This window comes from Apium graveolens, unplaced genomic scaffold (assembly GCF_009905375.1).
Source record: "Apium graveolens cultivar Ventura unplaced genomic scaffold, ASM990537v1 ctg4272, whole genome shotgun sequence".
NCBI lineage: Eukaryota > Viridiplantae > Streptophyta > Magnoliopsida > Apiales > Apiaceae > Apium > Apium graveolens.
The window spans coordinates 28,600-45,815 of NW_027418469.1; the positions used below are offsets into that span (position 1 = coordinate 28,600).

Genomic DNA, 17,216 nt, shown 5'->3' on the forward strand with positions numbered 1-17,216 from the left:
TCTTGTGAACTTGATCTTGTTTGATAAATTCTTCCCGAATCTTGTGTAGCTCTGCATGAGTAGTTGAATGAAGACCTTATAGATGTTTAGTACTCAATGCAGTGACTCTAAGCTGAGTTTTGAAATCATCAGAATTTAACATTTCATCAGCTTTAGTCAAGTGCTCAGCAAGATGCTTTTCAGTTGGAACACAGGAAACTGAATTCCATTCCTTTGTCCACTCCTGTCCTGCAGGAGTTTCACTCCAAGGCACTGGTGCTTCTCCGGTAACAAACTTCTTAACAAGTTCAGACTTAAGAATAGTTTGTTGAGGAGCATGTCCTGAAGGACCTGCTTCATCAGCATCTGCAGTTGGAGCAGCATCACCAGTATCTCCAGCATTTGCAACATCAGAACTTACAGAATCAGTATCCTCTGATAAAACAACAGTGTGAGTAGCAATGGAGGCTTCAGCATCCTCTAATTGTTGATCTGGTTCTAAGTTCTGATCAACAGCCATATTCTGATACTCACCTAAAGTCTGATCATCAGCATCTAGATGCAGAGAAGGTGTTGTAGATAACTCTGGAGTTTGAACAGCATCAGTAACAGGTGTTGTTGAAGGATTAGTTGTTGTTGGAGCTTCTAAGAGAATTACTTCAGGCACAACCAAATTTTGAACATCAATATCAGCACTTGTGTCTGGATCAACAGGAGATACAGATGGTGTGTGGACCTTTTCAGAAACAGCTTCCTTAGATGGAGTTGATGTGACGCCCTCCAAACCCGGGGTCTAGATTTGGGGGTCACTCGCCAATAAACAAAAATAAAATAATCACAGCGGAATAATATAATAAATACGACCCCTTTTACCTACACTGGATCGATCACAGGTTATAGTATGGAATAGGCACTAATACAAATCAAATGTTATTACAAACCATAGTCTAATTAGTTTTACAACTTATTCAAATTTTATTACAAACCTCTAGACTAATTAAGCATCCCAAACTGTCTACCTGGAAACTCACTAACTATTTACAAGCACATAACCTCTGGTCAGGCCTGGAACTTAAGCTTGCCCTGGCCTAGCTGAAAGAATCAAGATAAGAAACAAGTATGAGCGAAAGAAATGCTCAGCAAGTAGTAAATAGCTTATCATTTGGAATAACAACAGTATATCTGATGAACAAAACCAACTACAATAACTGAACAGTATCAAAACTAATATAAATTTGATAATAAACAATATTTGCAATATATTATGTTTTGGGATTGGAATCCTCGAACGACGGTGTGTTGCCGCCGGTGATCAGCCGCGGAGCAACACCGGTATGCCGAAGCATATCCAACTAAACAAAGGTACCCAAGGCACATATTGGCCTAGCAAGGTGTTATATCCTGTATAACACATAGCTCACACTGGACCGCCGTCACGGCCTCTTACGCAACCATCCATCCCATAAAAAAAAAATTCCGTCAAAGGAGTCGAATCAAATGACATCCTTAACCACATAACTCCCCATTTCTCATGGTCCGGAGTTTTATCAACAACCAATGGCGAAATAACCAGAACAATTAGTTATTCGCTAATCTCAATTCAAAACTTCACTGTATAGAGTAATTCATAGCGAAACATAAAACGTTTAACTATTCTGAACTTATAATAGTATGGATATTGAAAGAAGAAAGTCCAGAGTCAATATCAATTGAATGATAAATAAAGATATAGGTACTTGCATAATATGATTAGAAATGAATGTCACTTGAACGATAAGTGAAGTTAGGGGTACTTGCCTGGTATGCTCAATAACCTCTTACTTTAACTCTGCTTCTAACTGCTGGCTATTATCTTCGTCTAACACTTGACTTCACTCCTTGCTACTCGATTCTATAAACAAAAGGACTATCTTAAGTGACAGAACTAAACTCAATCGACGTAACTCTACGTCTTGACATCTACCCGACCGTTAATAACTAAGCATGGCATATTAAACTGTAAACAGATAGCATACTTATCACATAACACATAATCATGACATTTGTATAACACGTAATCACATAATTCATGCAATACATAAGTCAGATCATTAAAAGATACGTCTCAGTGCGTTCAGAATGAAAATCAGGTCAATATTAGCATTTATCGATCAAATACCGACTCAAACTGATACACAAATCAAATGACATTGCAATATAAAAGAAATTAGGTCTCAAAAGTATTTTTATTGGAAGCGCAATATTTTTCTGAGTCTGTACACGTTCGTTTCGTATTAAACGGACAAACGGTTGATTTATTATGAATTTTTGAACATTTTTCGGAATAAAACGGGTCTCCAAATCATGTAATAATTAAATAATAGGGCTTGAACACTCGAAAATAATTTTATAAAAATTATCAAGTTTGGAAAATAATTTAAAATAATATTTTAAAGCTCAAATTTATTTTTCGGAATTTTTAAATCAATTTTAAATAATTAAATCTAATTAAATAATCAATTAAAATTAATTAATAACTAATAAAATTAATTAATCAATTAATATTTAAATTAATTGACTAATTAAATAATTAATTATCAACTAAAATTAATGAACTAAATAATTTGGATTTATTTTTGAATTAAAATAAATTTTCAGAATTGAAATAATGATTTTCAAAATAAATAAAATAAATTTTCAGAAATTAAAATAGGATTTTTGAATTATTTTTAAATCAGAAATTCAGAAACAGTTTTCAGATGTTTGCAACTGGGTTTATAGGATGAAAATCGGGTCGAAATCCGGGTCAAAACCGACCCAAACGGGTCACCAAGAAACTGAAGAAACCCGCCGGAAAATTGCAGAATCCGGCGAGGTTCTGTTTCCCGGCGAAGTTCCGGCGAAGCAAAACACTCCCCTTCAGGCTTTTGTTCTGCCGTTTTCACTACCCCAATCCGTTCGCGACTCTACCAGCAACATCACCATGCCAACTGCAGCCACAGCTGATCTACCGTTCATCTTCTCCGGCAAATTCTCAATCAAAACCGGCGACCTCGAACGACCTCCGGCCACTATCCCGTTTTCATTCGTTTCAACACTAAAATCACTGATTTTACTACCAAAATAAAGCTTGAGCAATATACAATCTATATACATGATCAAAACAAGCCAAATATTGCTTAATCAAAAACCCCCAAATTCGGATATAAACCCTAAAATTACGAATTTCCAAATCACTAGTCGGTTGAATGATTTGAGGGCATAAACAGAAAGAACATGAAAATCTGAACATTTTGGTTACTCATACTTCAAATTCTGAAGTCTGCATCACCCTCAAATTTGGGTTTGATTCTTGGAACTTTTCACGAACACCAAGAACATATATTCAAAGAATTTTCAGAAAATCAAACCTAAATTTCTATATGATACCGAACCCTAATTTTGAAGTATAATATACCAAATTGACCAGAAAAACATACTCTACAACATGGAAGCATCAAATCACATCAACAACATCAAGAACAAATTTTCATAATTTAATTATCAAATAATTCGAATATAAATAATTAAATAAGAAAATTACTGTGATTTCTGGGCAGAAACTGATGATTGATTCAGAAAGAAGATTTCGAGAGCTTCGTTTTGATATGCTGCACGCCCGAATCAGAGTTCGATAACGCCTTCGTTCGTGTGTTTGATTCTCGGGAACGTATCGGTTTCTCGGGTTTTTCTCTGTATTTACGGTATTTTAACTGGTTGCAAATGAATAAATGGAATAAACGAAATAATAAATAGGCTATTTATATTTATGAAATATTGGATCGTTTTGGATCGTTAAATTAGTTGCTTAGCCGCTAAGTAACTGTAAAAACGATACAATTCAATACCAGAATTGGATAATTATCAAAACTGGGCTTTTTATAAAACACCATATACGAAAATAACGTAAAAATATCCAGTCTTTTAAGAATACGGGTTTTGTTAATCACCGAAATGATTATCGTATTGAAAATATTGTGCCGGGCCGTACACGGGTCAAACCGTAATCCGGATCGAAAAAGTCAAAACACGGAAAATGTCCAGAATTACCAGATTAGGTTAGGAAGGAGTTTTCGGAAGAGTTTCGGGTTGTAAAAATGCAAAAACGGTTGAAGTTGGAAGATTTCCGGCTTTATAAAATAATTTTTATAATTATTCTGAAAATAATTAATAATTCATAAATTATTATAAAATCATATAACACTCCAAAAATTACCAGAAAAATACCACAATTATCTATATTTTACTCTGGACATATAAAAATTCAAATATTCAAATAATGTCACATATAAACATTCAGATATCAATTCTACTTTTCAGATAATTCACCAAAGTTCACATAAAATCACATAAACAATTCCGAATAATAATAATAATATTTGAAAATATATTGGATATTACAATCTACCCCCCTTAAAAGGATTCTGTCCTCAGAATCAGCCTAGGAAAATAAATAAGGATACTTGGATCGCATTTCGATTTCCAATTCCCAAGTCGACTCTTCAACCTTGGGATTCCTCCACAAGACTCGCACTAAAGATACAGACTTATTCCTAAGTACTCTTTCTTTCTTATCTAAAATCTGCACTGGTTGCTCTACAAAAGATAAATCTGGCTGGATCTCGATTGGCTCGTATTCTATCACATGGTTCGAATCAGGCAAATAACGCTTCAACATTGACACATGGAACACATTGTGAATATGCTGCATGTGAGGTGGTAACGCTAATTCGTACGCAACTTTTCCCACACGCCTCAAAATCTCAAAAGGGCCAACATAACGTGGACTTAGCTTTCCTCTTTCCAAATCTTGATAAACCCTTCCAAGGAGAAACCTTCAATAACACTGCTTCTCCAATTTCAAATTCCATATCTTTTCTGGTAGGATCAGCATATTTACGTTGACGATCTTGAGCTGCTATAATCTTTTCCGAATGAGTTCTATTTTCTCCTTCATCTGCTGGATCAATTCTGGACCTAAAATCTTTCTCTCACCAACTTTTTCCCAACATATTGGAGATCTGCATCTTCTCCCGTACAAGGCTTCGTAAGGCGGCATTCCAATGCTTGCATGATAACTGTTGTTGTAGGAAAATTCAACTAATCGCAAATGCTCGTCCCAACTTCCTTCAAAATCTAGCGCACATACCCTTAACATATCTTCAATAGTCTGAATCGTCCTTTCACTTTGACCATCCGTCTGCGGATGATACGCGGTACTCATATTCAGCTTTGTTCCGAGACAATCTTGAAAACTTCTCCAAAATCTTGAATTAAATCGAGGATCTCTATCTGAAACTATGGATACTGGAACTCCATATCGTGTCACAATTTCCTTAAGATAAAATCGAACCAATTTATCCATTGAGAATCTTTCTTTGATAGGAAGAAAATGCGCTGACTTCGTTAATCTGTCGATAATAACCCAAATAGCATCATGATTCGCCCTGGTCCTCGGTAATCCAACTACGAAATCCATCGCGATATGCTCCCACTTCCATTCTGAAATGTCCAATGGTTGTATCAGTCCACTGGTCCTTTGATGTTCCGCTTTGACTCGCTGGCAAGTGTAACACTTACTTACCCATTCTGCAATTTCCTTCTTCATGCTTGGCCACCAATAGTTTTCTCTTAAATCTCGGTACATCTTCGTACTTCCGGGATGAATAGAATATTTGGAGTTGTGAGCGTCTCGAAGAATTTCATCTTTCAGCTCGGCTACGTTGGGTATCCATATTCTGGAAGAAAATCTTAATATCCCTTTATCATGCTTTTGACTCCCTATCTCTTCTCCTGTCAAACTGTCTCGTTCATGGCTCATTACTTCCTCCTGACATCTTCTTATCTTCTTCAATAATTCTGGTTGAAAAGACATTGCACACAATACCTCTGTAAACAAACTGGGGATACTAACCTCTATTTCTAACTTCTCAAATTCCTTGATCAACTCCTCTGGTGAAGTTATCATATTTAACCTTTCTTTTCTGCTCAGAACGTCGGCCACCACATTTGCTTTACCTGGATGATAGTTAATAGTACAGTCGTAATCCTTGATTAGTTCTAACCATCTTCGTTGTCTCATGTTTAATTCCTTCTGGGTAAAAATATATATCAAACTCTTGTGGTCCGTGTAGATCTCGCACTTTTCCCAATAAAGATAATGCCTCCAAATCTTCAATGCAAACACTATAGCTGCCAATTCAAGATCATGAGTTGGATACTTTTCTTCATGTGGTTTCAACTGTCTTGAAGCATAGGCTATCACCTTGTCATGCTGCATCAAAACACATCCCAATCCTTTATACGACGCGTCACTATAAATCACAAAATTTCCTTGATCATCTGGCAAAACTAATACTGGAGAAGATACTAATCTATTCTTTAATTCCTGGAAACTCTCCTCGCACTTCTCGTCCCATTCAAACTTCTGATTCTTTCTGGTGAGCTTTGTCAACGGCGTAGCTAACTTCGCAAAATCTTGCACTAATCTTCTATAGTAACCTGCCAATCCCATGAAACTTCTTACTTCCGTTGGTGTTTTTGGCCTCTCCCAGTTGATTATGGCTTCAATCTTTGCTGGATCCACTTCCACTCCTTTATTGCTAATCACGTGCCCAAGAAATCGTACTTCTTTTAACCAAAATTCACACTTAGAAAACTTTGCGTACAATATCTCCTGTCGCAGTATCTCCAAAACTATTCTTAAGTGCTCTGCATATTCCTCTTCTGCTTTAGAATAGATCAGAATATCATCTATGAACACGATCACGAATTTATCCAAATACTTCTTAAATACTCGATTCATCAGATCCATGAAAGCTGCTGGTGCGTTGGTTAATCCAAATGCCATCACCAGAAACTCATAATGCCCATATCTGGTTCTGAACGCAGTCTTCGGAATGTCTTCAGGCTTGATCTTCAGTTGATGATATCCGGATCTTAAATCAATTTTAGAAAACCACACAGCTCCTCGCAATTGGTCAAACAAATCATCTATCCTTGGTAACGGGTACTTGTTCTTAATGGTCAGCTTATTTAGTTCTCGATAGTCGATACACAGTCGCATACTCCCGTCCTTTTTCTTGACAAACAGTACTGGTGCGCCCCAAGGGGATACACTGGGTGTTATAACTCCTTTCTCCAAAAGATCTTGCAGCTGAGTTGCCAATTCTTTCATCTCCACTGGTGTCATCCGGTACGGAGCTTTAGAAACTGGTTCTGTTCCGGGTGCTAGATCAATTGTAAACTCAATTTCTCTGTCGGGAGGTAATCCTGGTAGATCTTCTGGAAAGACATCTGAAAATTCGTTAACAACTGGAATCGCTTCTAGTGCTGGAACTTCTTTGTTGATGTCTACCACATGAGCCAAATATGTTTCACAATTCGGACGTAATAACCTCTTCACTTGAGCGATCGTTAAGAACTTCTTCTCTTGCCTATTTCCTCGAAATATTACCTTCTTCTTACTATCCAAGGTCTGAAGTCTCACTTTCCTATTCTTACAATCAATCTGAGCGTTATTTTCTGACAACCAACCCATTCCTAAAATAACATCAAATTCTCCTAAATTAAAAGGTATCAAGTTGGCATAAAAATGATGTCCTCCTATTTCAATATCGCACCTCGGGCACACTCGGTCGACGGAAACTTGATCCTTATTAGCTAACTCTATCATCAATGCTTGTTCTAATAACTTAACTTCACAATGCAGTTTATTGACAAAACTTTGGGAAACAAATGATCTTGTAGCTCCAGAATTAAATAAAACTTTAACATCTATGGAGTTGACTGGAAGCGTACCTACCACCACGTCTGAACTCTGAACAGCATCCTTCATAGTCATATTGAATGTCCTAGCCTTTGGCTGGTCCTTTACTGGTGGTCCTTCAATCCTTGGCACATTAGCAGTTGGTTCAGTTGTCAGGCAGTCCTTGGCAATATGCCCCATCTTTCCACATTTAAAGCACACTGTTCCTGATTTCTGAGCTGTAGTCTGACTTCGACACTCATTAGCATAGTGTCCCTTCTGATTGCACTTATAACATAACACATTAGCCTTACAAATCCCAAAATGCCTTCTACCACAAAATTTGCACTCTGACGCGGGTGGACGATTGGGTCTCTGCTGATTTGAATTCTGAAAACGGTTCCCATTTCCTGGCTGTGGTTTCTTAAATCCCACACTCTTATTGTCCTGAAACTCTGGCCTTTTATTGAAACGGCCCTGGAAGTTACCTTGTTGCTGGCCTCCCCCTGAGGTTTCTATTTTCCTTTTCTTCCCATCCTTCCCTTTTTGATACATATCACTCTTACTTTCAATCACCATTGCTTTCTGCACCACTGCCACATATGAAGTCGATTCAAACATGGCCACCCTATTCTGAATCCAAAATCTCAATCCCTGTTCAAACCTTCTTGCTTTCTTTTCATCCGTATCAACCTGGTCTGGCACGAACGTCGCTAATTCAGTAAACTTAGCTTCGTACTCAGCTACAGTAAGATCTTCCTGGGTCAAGTTCAAGAATTGGATCTCCATTTGATTCTTCATATACCTCGGGAAATACTTTTCCAGAAACAGCTCTGTGAATCTCTCCCAAGTTATAAACTCACCTCCTTCCAATGCTCGCGCGGATTCCCACCAATAGTTCGCCTCACCCTTCAGAAAATAACTTTCAAACTTGGTCTTCTGCTCAGCTCCTGCTCCGACCAATTCAAAAGCCTTTTCCATTTCCTTGAGCCATGCATTGGCTTCCACATGATCAGTACTTCCCTTGAACTCAGGTGGCTTCACTGCTTGAAACTGCTTAAAAGTCACTGCAGGTGGTGCTGCTCGCTGCTGCTGTTGCTGTTGCTGCTGTTGTTGCTGCTGCGTAAGATGTAACATCTGCTGCTACATCAGTCCCAACATCTGGATAATCGCTGGATCTGTACGGCTCTCGGTACTACCCTCTCCTGAATTATTCCTTCTCTTTGGTGCCATTATTCTGGTAAGAAACAAGCAACATATATAATAATCTGTCAAGCATTGTGTCAAATATGTAGCAATTCCTTAGCATATCAAAATTCGCAAATAGTATCTCTTCCCTGAATATCATAAACTTGCTACCTTATTAACACAAGCGACATAATTATCACATAATCCTGCTTATTATCTCAAGAATAATAACACAAAGAAAATTTACTCCGAATTATCCAACCCTTTTAAATCCTTGCTCGAAATCTTAACTAAACCAACAAAATAGCAGGGCAATGACACAAGGCCTAAAGCTAAACGCAAAACAGGAAACCTAAACAACTTAACTACAACCTAACCCAATAACCTAAATTTAATCCTATAAAAACTAAACTACACGCGCCTATCTTATGTGATCTTCCTATGACTCATCTATGACAATCCTAAGCCTGTTTCAGTGACCATAACCTGTAGCTCTGATACAACCTGTGACGCCCTCCAAAACTATTTTGGGAGTTATTTATGAGTATGTAGCATTACTCTTTCGGGATATATTACTTATTTTGAACAAAAAAATTAGTTTAAATTTTTATTATAAATTTGCTTAAAGTGAGTTTTGTAAATAAATTTATATTTATATCATTTTTTTAAAATATTTATTTTATTAATAGTAATTAAAATTGGAGACTCCTTTCGTGAAACTTAAACAATACATATTTCTATGTTTCGGCGAATACAATATTAATTTTTTTATAAAAAAATACTCAAGTTCAAAAATATTATAAAACAATTTCTGCCAAAAATTGATGTCATTTTTATAAAAAAATTGCAAAATATATTGTTTTGACAAAAATACATTCTTTCTACCGTTCGATGCAACCACATACAAGTTCAACATGTTTCTGCAACTGCATGTGACTAATGCAGTCTCGAATACAATAAAAAAAATTGATGCAACTAGTTACATATCTCATTTGTTTTGATTGCACTAAATTTTTGTAAATGTTTTTAGAAAATAGTAAAATTAAAAAAAAAACTTAGCAAAATTAGTATTTTTATTAATTTCTCTTATTTCTATAATAAAATTCATTATTCTACCAATAATAATATATATTGGCAATTGGGAATTTTTTTTATCGTACGGAACCCGTTGCTGGTACCCTTTCGGGTGCGCACTGGGTAAACCCCACGGGTACACAGAATAGTGTGCAAACCACGTGAACCAAGATAAACCGAACTTAAGCGACATGCTCTAGTTCAGGAGGTATAATCATAAATTCTCCTCCCATAAGAGTCGAATCTGTGACCAAGAAGATAATTATCCACTCTTTAATCAATTGAGTCAACCCTTGTGGGCGCAATTGAGAATTAGATATGACTTGTTCTGATAGTCGAGGGAATTGAATATATATATATATATGTACGAGAATGCGAAATTGTACGAACAGTAGACGTGATAACTCAACATTAGAATAAGACCGGTAAATAAAACCATGTCTACACAGAAATCATGAAGAAATGAGGATAAGGCAAATACAAAGAATAAAAATCTGTTTACAGGTCACTGAAAAAATTTCATTAACATGTTTATGTCTCAGTAAAAAAAATAAGGTTTGAAGGCTTTCAAGGTTTCAGAAGTGTTAAAAATTCAGTGTAAAAGTGCCATGACAAGAGTTTAGTGTATTAGTATTGATTGAAGATAGACAATATTCGAAGCACATGAATCTGAAGTATTGAATACAAAGGTTAAAGAAGACAACTATAGTCTTGAATTTATACTCATCGAAAGGAGTTCATTTTATATGTTTAAACGTCAGTGAAGAATAGAGAAAAAAATATTCAAGATTGTAGTAACAATGAAGACATTATCTAAGTACTACAAAAGATTCCAGTGAAAGTACATTATCTTATTAAAAGACAGTGTTTGAAGCGATATAGTTGTTGCAAGCTTAACAATGTAATACGAATAACTGAATCAAAACTAGTCGTCTCTGAAATAGACCAGTTGCATTAGGCGTTAGCGGCTCATGAAAAAAATCTGAGTATTATCAATAGAAGAATTGTTAAGTTGAACAACGTAATTGGATTGAATATTTAATTTTTAAAGTATGAGAATAGGTATACAGGGTATACAGCTAAACAACTTAGAGGTTCACGGGTACAAGATAAAGAAGCAAAAATTCTAAGTGTTGAACCTTGGCTCATGTCAGAGGCAAATTTTAACCGTCGACAGAAATCTTGGCTCATGTCAAGACTTGACTCATGTCAACACATGGAATGGGAGTCAAAAATATTTCTAACACAAAATTCAAAGCTTTTGTCGACACTTAATATCTTCTAAATCAACTTTATTGATCAATTGTCCACGTATCACAAATTAATTTTAAAGTCTACACAATGCAGCAGAAGCAAAACTTAGTTTTGTTCTTTATCTTTTTCAACGAAGCTTTGGAGGAAAATATAGAGAGCAACAGAGGAGTTCAAACTCATTATTTTATCCGTTAAAATTCTCACTAGAGAAACGTTATAATGCCCGATTTATTTCCTATATATTCCTAAAGGGCATTATAATCGTTATCAGGTAGTTAAATTCTTAGGTAAATAAAGTTAGATTTTTGTATAGGATTTAATTTGTTGATTTTTGTAGTAGTTAAGAACTTTATTGTTCTTAGATTGTATCCGATTGATTTATTTACCGGAGTGCAGCAAGCTCTCGAAGATTTATATATAAATATAAATTTCCACGAATATTTCTTATTTTAATATCCTAAACACTATTCATCTTAATAACATGGAATCATTAACCAAACACTAAATTATTTATTCGCGTAAATTTTTTAAAAAAATTATTTAATGAATATTATATATAACCCCTTCTATGATATTATATTTCGGGACCTAACAAAATACAAGAATTAATATTTTTGATAATTTCTTCTCTTATATACCCCTCTGCAAACCAACTCCATACGCTATCTAAGTCCCAACTCCCTCAACTCTAGCCTTTAGAGCATAAAATTCAAATTTTTTTGTGTACCGACTTCTTTGCAGTGACACCCCGTCAAGTGTGAACTGGAGTTTGTATAACTATTATAATTATAATGTATTAATAATTAATTAATTACTCTTTTATAACTAAAATGTAATATAAATATAATTGAAACAATGATATTATATATTTTTTTAATTAAATTAAATTAAAAAAATATGTACATCGCATAAGTTTTAAAGTAGTTTATAATAAAGTTGAACTTTATTTAGGCTTTGGAATCAAATATATAATACTATAGTAAATCCCAATTTAAGATAATAGTTGGTCTCCAGAAACAATGAAAACACTTTAGAGTCATAATATTATCAATGTCATATTAAAATAAGACCGTGTGTATAAATATATATACTTATATGATCAACTAGAAACTCATCTCAAAATAAAAATTAGAAACTAATTAGAGTCGTTAATCTAACCCAATGTCCCCTAAATGAGCAACGTCATTGAATTAAAATACACATTCCGACACACAATCCCGCTAATCCCCTTCATTTTTAATATAAATTTTTCCATTAAATATGATATTTTTCAATCTATTTTTATTACAAGGGGATTTGTGGTGGCGTAGGACACTATAAATATAATATTTAATTTATATAAATTATCAAAAGTTAGTCAGTAAAGATATATTTCAGAAAAATAATTTGATTTTAAAAAGTCCGTTCTAAAAAAATTAAGTTTTAGTTATTATTTAAATATATATATGTATTTCAATAAATTAAGAATATTGTCATTCATTCAGAAATACTTATCTCCGAAATACAAGATTATTTGGGTAGTTAAATCCGAAATGAAACTGTCTTCTATAAATTGGTTGTCATGATGAGCCAACGCTACAATAAACATAGCTTAAACCGACCGCCGTTTAGGATCAATATACTATAGAAAGTAAACCACGCACACTCACGCTGATATGAGGCAAACTCAGTTTTATTATAACAAACTTGCACATACAAAGAAAACAAAGCCACACTCAACAGCCTATTTTGAGATGTGGTGAAAGTACTTGATAATAACTAAGTTACAATAGTAATTGAGATAAGGCATGACTCTTCTATTCTCACATCACAGCTGTATCACCCCCTGACAAAAACGGGAAAATAAAACGACCTAGTCTTGATGATCAACAATCAACAACTTATTCGAATAAAACAAACTAAATAATTAAGTAAATAAAAGGTTTAGATTAAAACTCCAACAAGCTCCCCTGAATCTAAACCTGTTTGCAGATTCTTGACACCCAGCAGCCCACGCATCGCTTCAAACTTAACTCTGCATAAAGCTTTAGTCAAGATACCTGCTCTTTGTTCATGGTTGTTAACATGTTTAAGAACTATCTCGCCTCGTTCCACACATTCACGTATAATATGATAACGAATATCTATATGTTTACTCCTCCCATGAAATACCGGGTTTTTGCCAAATCTATTGCAGCCTTCTTATCAATGTAAAGAACAACTGGACCCGACTTTATGTCTGTTATTTGCCTCAGAAGGTTGTAAAGACATATCCCTTGACACGCAGCATCTGTCGCCACCATGAAGTCAGACTCGCATTATAATAATGCCACACATTTTTATTTGTGAGACACCCAAGTAATGAGGTTCTCATTGAAATAAAATGTCATACCTCTAGTTGACTTCCTGTCGTCCATATTGCCAGCAAGGTCACTGTTCGAATAAACTGTCAACAAATAATTTCCTTTAAATTTTGTATAAATTAGACCAAAATCAAGTGTTCCATTTACGTAACGAAGAATATGTTTGACAGCAGCAAGATGCAACTCCGTAGGTCTTTCATGAACCTGCTCACCACTCCAATTGAATATGCTATGTCAGGCCTGGTAAACACTAAATACCTGAGACCACCCACCATTGATTTTATGGATAAGTGGGAAAAGACGAACAAGGGAGAACAGTACTGTTCTCCCTTGTTTGTCTTTGCCCAGCTTATCCATAGGTTCCATGGGATATTTAACAGAGTTACATCCAGTCATTCCAGCCTTGTCCATGACCTTCTTCGCGTACGCTGTTTATTTAAGTTCAATGTAGCCATCCTACTGATCTACCTCCATGCCCAGATAATATGTCAATCTACCCAAGTCACTCATATCAAAAATACTGCTCATTTTCTTCTTAATTTACTTATATTAATGATTCTAATTCCAGTGATTAGAAGATCGTTGACATAAACTGCAATGATGATCACTTCTTCTCCTTCCGTTCTAGTATATACAACGTGTTTATAAGGACATTTCAAAAAACATAACTCTTCCAAACATTTGTTCAAGGGTGCATAATAAGCCCTGGGTGCTTGGTGTAGTCCATACAAGACCTTAATCAGTTTATACACTTTGTATTCCAGTCCCTTCTTTACAAACCCCTCCGGCTGCATTACGTAGACCTCTTCCTATAATTTTGATTCGCATATTTGAAATCAAGGTGATGAACTTCACAAGAGTTCTTTGCAGCTAGCGCAAGGAGTAATCTTACAGTCTCGAGTCTAGTGACAGGAGCAAATACCTCTTCGTAGTCAATTCCATGTTGCTGTACATACCCCTTGGCGACCAGGCGAACTTTATGCTTTGTAATATTTTCATCAGCATCCTTTTTCAACTTGAAAACCCATTTTAGACCAATTACCTTGTGACCAAGAGGTAATTCTGTTAAAAGTCATGTCTTGTTCTGTTCAATGGCCTCAATTTCTGTTGTCATTGCATCCATCCACTCGGGTTTTATGGCAGCCTGCTTGTACGAGTTTGGCTAATCAATACTCAACATCAAAAGTTCATCATCAAATAACTCACATTCCGGGGCTTCATTGTACACATCAGAAAGAAGTCTCATCCTTCTTGGTTTACCAGTGGTTGAGTTTGTGTCGTCCTCACTCGACGATGAATTCTCAAAAGTGCTGGAGCCCGTATTGAAGCCTGCTTCACTGTGATGTACAGATGTTGTACGAACATGTGTTGATTTTTCCACTATCCAGTACAGATGTTGATCGAACAGGTGTTGAGTCTCCCCCAGAATTCATAGTTGAGTCTGTTATAACAAACACATTAACTGTAGTTCCACCCATTGTATAAGCGTCTGAATTATTTATACCCCTACGAGATGACAGTTCCCACCACCAACTTTTATCTTCTTCAAAAATTACATCACGACTCACGAGAATGGCTCCATCTTTTGGATCAAACAAATGGTTTGCTTTTGTTCTAGTTTCACTACCCAAATAAACTACAACTTTTCTATGATCGTCCAGTTTCTTTGTTTGGACCCCTGGCACCTTCATGTGGGTAATGCAACCAAACCCCTTGACATGTTGCAAGTGAGGTTTTTTCCCTTTCCAAGCTTCACAAGGAGTTTTTCCCGTAATTTCTCGAGTTTGGTAGCATGTTTGAAATATACATCGAATGTCTTACAGCCTCCCCCCAAAATGGAACTGGCATTTTCATTTCTTTAAGAAAGCTCCTTACCATTGCCACAACTATTCTATTTCGACGTTCGACCACTCCATTCTGTTGTGGTGAATAAGGTACAGTGTAATGTCTTTGTATGCCTGATTCTTCACAATAATTCTTAAAAATGTTGGAGCAAAACTCACCTCAATGGTCAGTTTGAACACTTTTATTTCCTGTTTTGACTCCTTTTCAACCAGCTTTTGGAATCTTCTGAATGCCTCAAATGCTTCATCGTTTGCCTAATAAATAAACCCACATATACCGGATGCAATCATCTACTGGAAGTAAGAAGAACTTGTTACCTGCCGAGGTTGGTGGTGCGAAAGGCCTACAAAAACTTCATGTATCAATTCAAGTACGAATTTTGCACTAAAGTTTGATTGAGAGGGGAATGACTTTCATGTTTGCTTAGACATCATGCAACCTTCACACATCTTTTTTGGTTGTATCAATTTAGGCAGGCTATAGGCCATTTCTTCCTTATACATGAGAGTCAATGCAGCAAAATTTACATGCCCAAGTTGGGAATGCCAAAGCCATGAGTCTCTTTCAACTTTTGACAGTAAACATACTGGATTATAGCCTCAATCTTCAATTTTGAGTTTATACATTCTGTTTGCATCTTGTTTCACCCTCATCATCAACTTTTCCTGGCTATCACGAATCCACAAATATTCTCCTTGCAAGATTACTTTATTTCCTTCTTAGGACAATTGTCCCAAACTTATAATAATACTACATAGAGAGGGAATATAATATAACTCACGTAGGTATCGATTTTCACCATTTTTGCAATTTAATTTGATTAACCATTTCCCTTTAATCATTATTGTAGAACCATCACCAAAGCGAACTTCACCAGCTACACTTTCATCTAAGTTGTAAAACATTTCCCGTTGCCCCGTCATGTGGTTGCTTGCCCCATTGTCTAGATACTATATGCTTGAGTTTTCACGATTATTCTCAAATTGTCTCAATTTTGGACTTATATTTTTTTTTTGTTCAGTAGTTGTTAATCCGTGATTTCTGATGATGCATTGAAGAAGTCTACAGCAAATCAGATTGTTAGTTAGTTAGATAAGTATTTGTTAGGAATATGTGTATTAGTTTGATGATAAGTTAAAAAAAACACTTAAGTAGAAATCTAGTATTTGTAGCCTCAACGGATAAGACCATCTTGGCTATCCGTTGAAGGAGTAGCTTTACTTAGCAATAAGTTTAGTATTGTAGCACATTTCATTCTCTGGATTCAAGTTGTAATTCTTAGATGTTGTAGGAAATTATCAGTCATGTTGACTACTAGTGGATATGCAAATAGGAGGGCTAATTGTAAATATTTCATGCCTTGTAATTTTGTATAAGTGAAGAAGTATCAACTGATATTGAAGACCTTCAACGGATAAGAAACAAAGCTTCAACGGATGTCTCTAAAGCTTCAACGGATAATATCCATCAACGGATAAGTGCTTCAACGGATAAAGACTTCAACTGATAATGCATCAACGGATAAAGCTTCAAAGGATAAAGCCTCAACGGATAAGGCATCAACGGATGAAAGCTTCAACGGATGCTTAGTTCATTAGCAGTTGATAGTGACAATTCATAAGCTGACAGAGGCACATGGGTTGACAGAGACAAACTGGAATGTGGAAGCCTCTAGGAGGAATCAAGAAAATGCAGCATTTCCATTCTGGTGCAAACAAGGAAGTATTCAAAGATTAACAGCTAAGCCTAAATTGCATTGGATAGAGAAA

General features: G+C 35.7%; 2 protein-coding genes across 2 annotated transcripts; both read right to left on the reverse strand.

The window, feature by feature from the left end:
- Positions 1-2,877: 2,877 nt before the first annotated feature.
- LOC141701645 (uncharacterized) lies at positions 2,878-14,013 on the reverse strand. Its single transcript, XM_074505275.1, has 3 exons — positions 13,861-14,013; positions 13,632-13,806; positions 2,878-3,104 (listed from the first exon to the last, which is right to left on the reverse strand). Exons 1-3 carry the CDS (start codon positions 14,011-14,013, stop codon positions 2,878-2,880), a joined length of 555 nt encoding a protein of 184 aa, XP_074361376.1.
- Positions 14,014-14,395: 382 nt separating this feature from the next.
- On the reverse strand, positions 14,396-16,370 carry LOC141701646 (uncharacterized). Its single transcript, XM_074505276.1, has 6 exons — positions 16,229-16,370; positions 15,765-15,790; positions 15,606-15,701; positions 15,424-15,519; positions 14,994-15,287; positions 14,396-14,644 (listed from the first exon to the last, which is right to left on the reverse strand). Exons 1-6 carry the CDS (start codon positions 16,368-16,370, stop codon positions 14,396-14,398), a joined length of 903 nt encoding a protein of 300 aa, XP_074361377.1.
- Between the last annotated feature and the right edge of the window lie 846 nt (positions 16,371-17,216).

Coding starts and splice junctions, on each gene's coding strand:
- LOC141701646 (XM_074505276.1), bottom strand. CDS start 16,370: ATGACGGGGCAACGGGAAATGTTTTACAACTTAGATGAAAGTGTAGCT. Junction 15,702..15,764: donor CGCACCACCAACCTCGGCAG/GTAACAAGTTCT, acceptor TTTATTTATTAG/GCAAACGATGAAGCATTTGA. Junction 14,645..14,993: donor CACCTGTTCGATCAACATCT/GTACTGGATAGT, acceptor CTTGGTCACAAG/GTAATTGGTCTAAAATGGGT.
- LOC141701645 (XM_074505275.1), bottom strand. CDS start 14,013: ATGGACAAGGCTGGAATGACTGGATGTAACTCTGTTAAATATCCCATG. Junction 13,807..13,860: donor TCAATGGTGGGTGGTCTCAG/GTATTTAGTGTT, acceptor AGTGGTGAGCAG/GTTCATGAAAGACCTACGGA. Junction 3,105..13,631: donor CGACAGGAAGTCAACTAGAG/GTATGACATTTT, acceptor TCATGTATATAG/ATTGTATATTGCTCAAGCTT.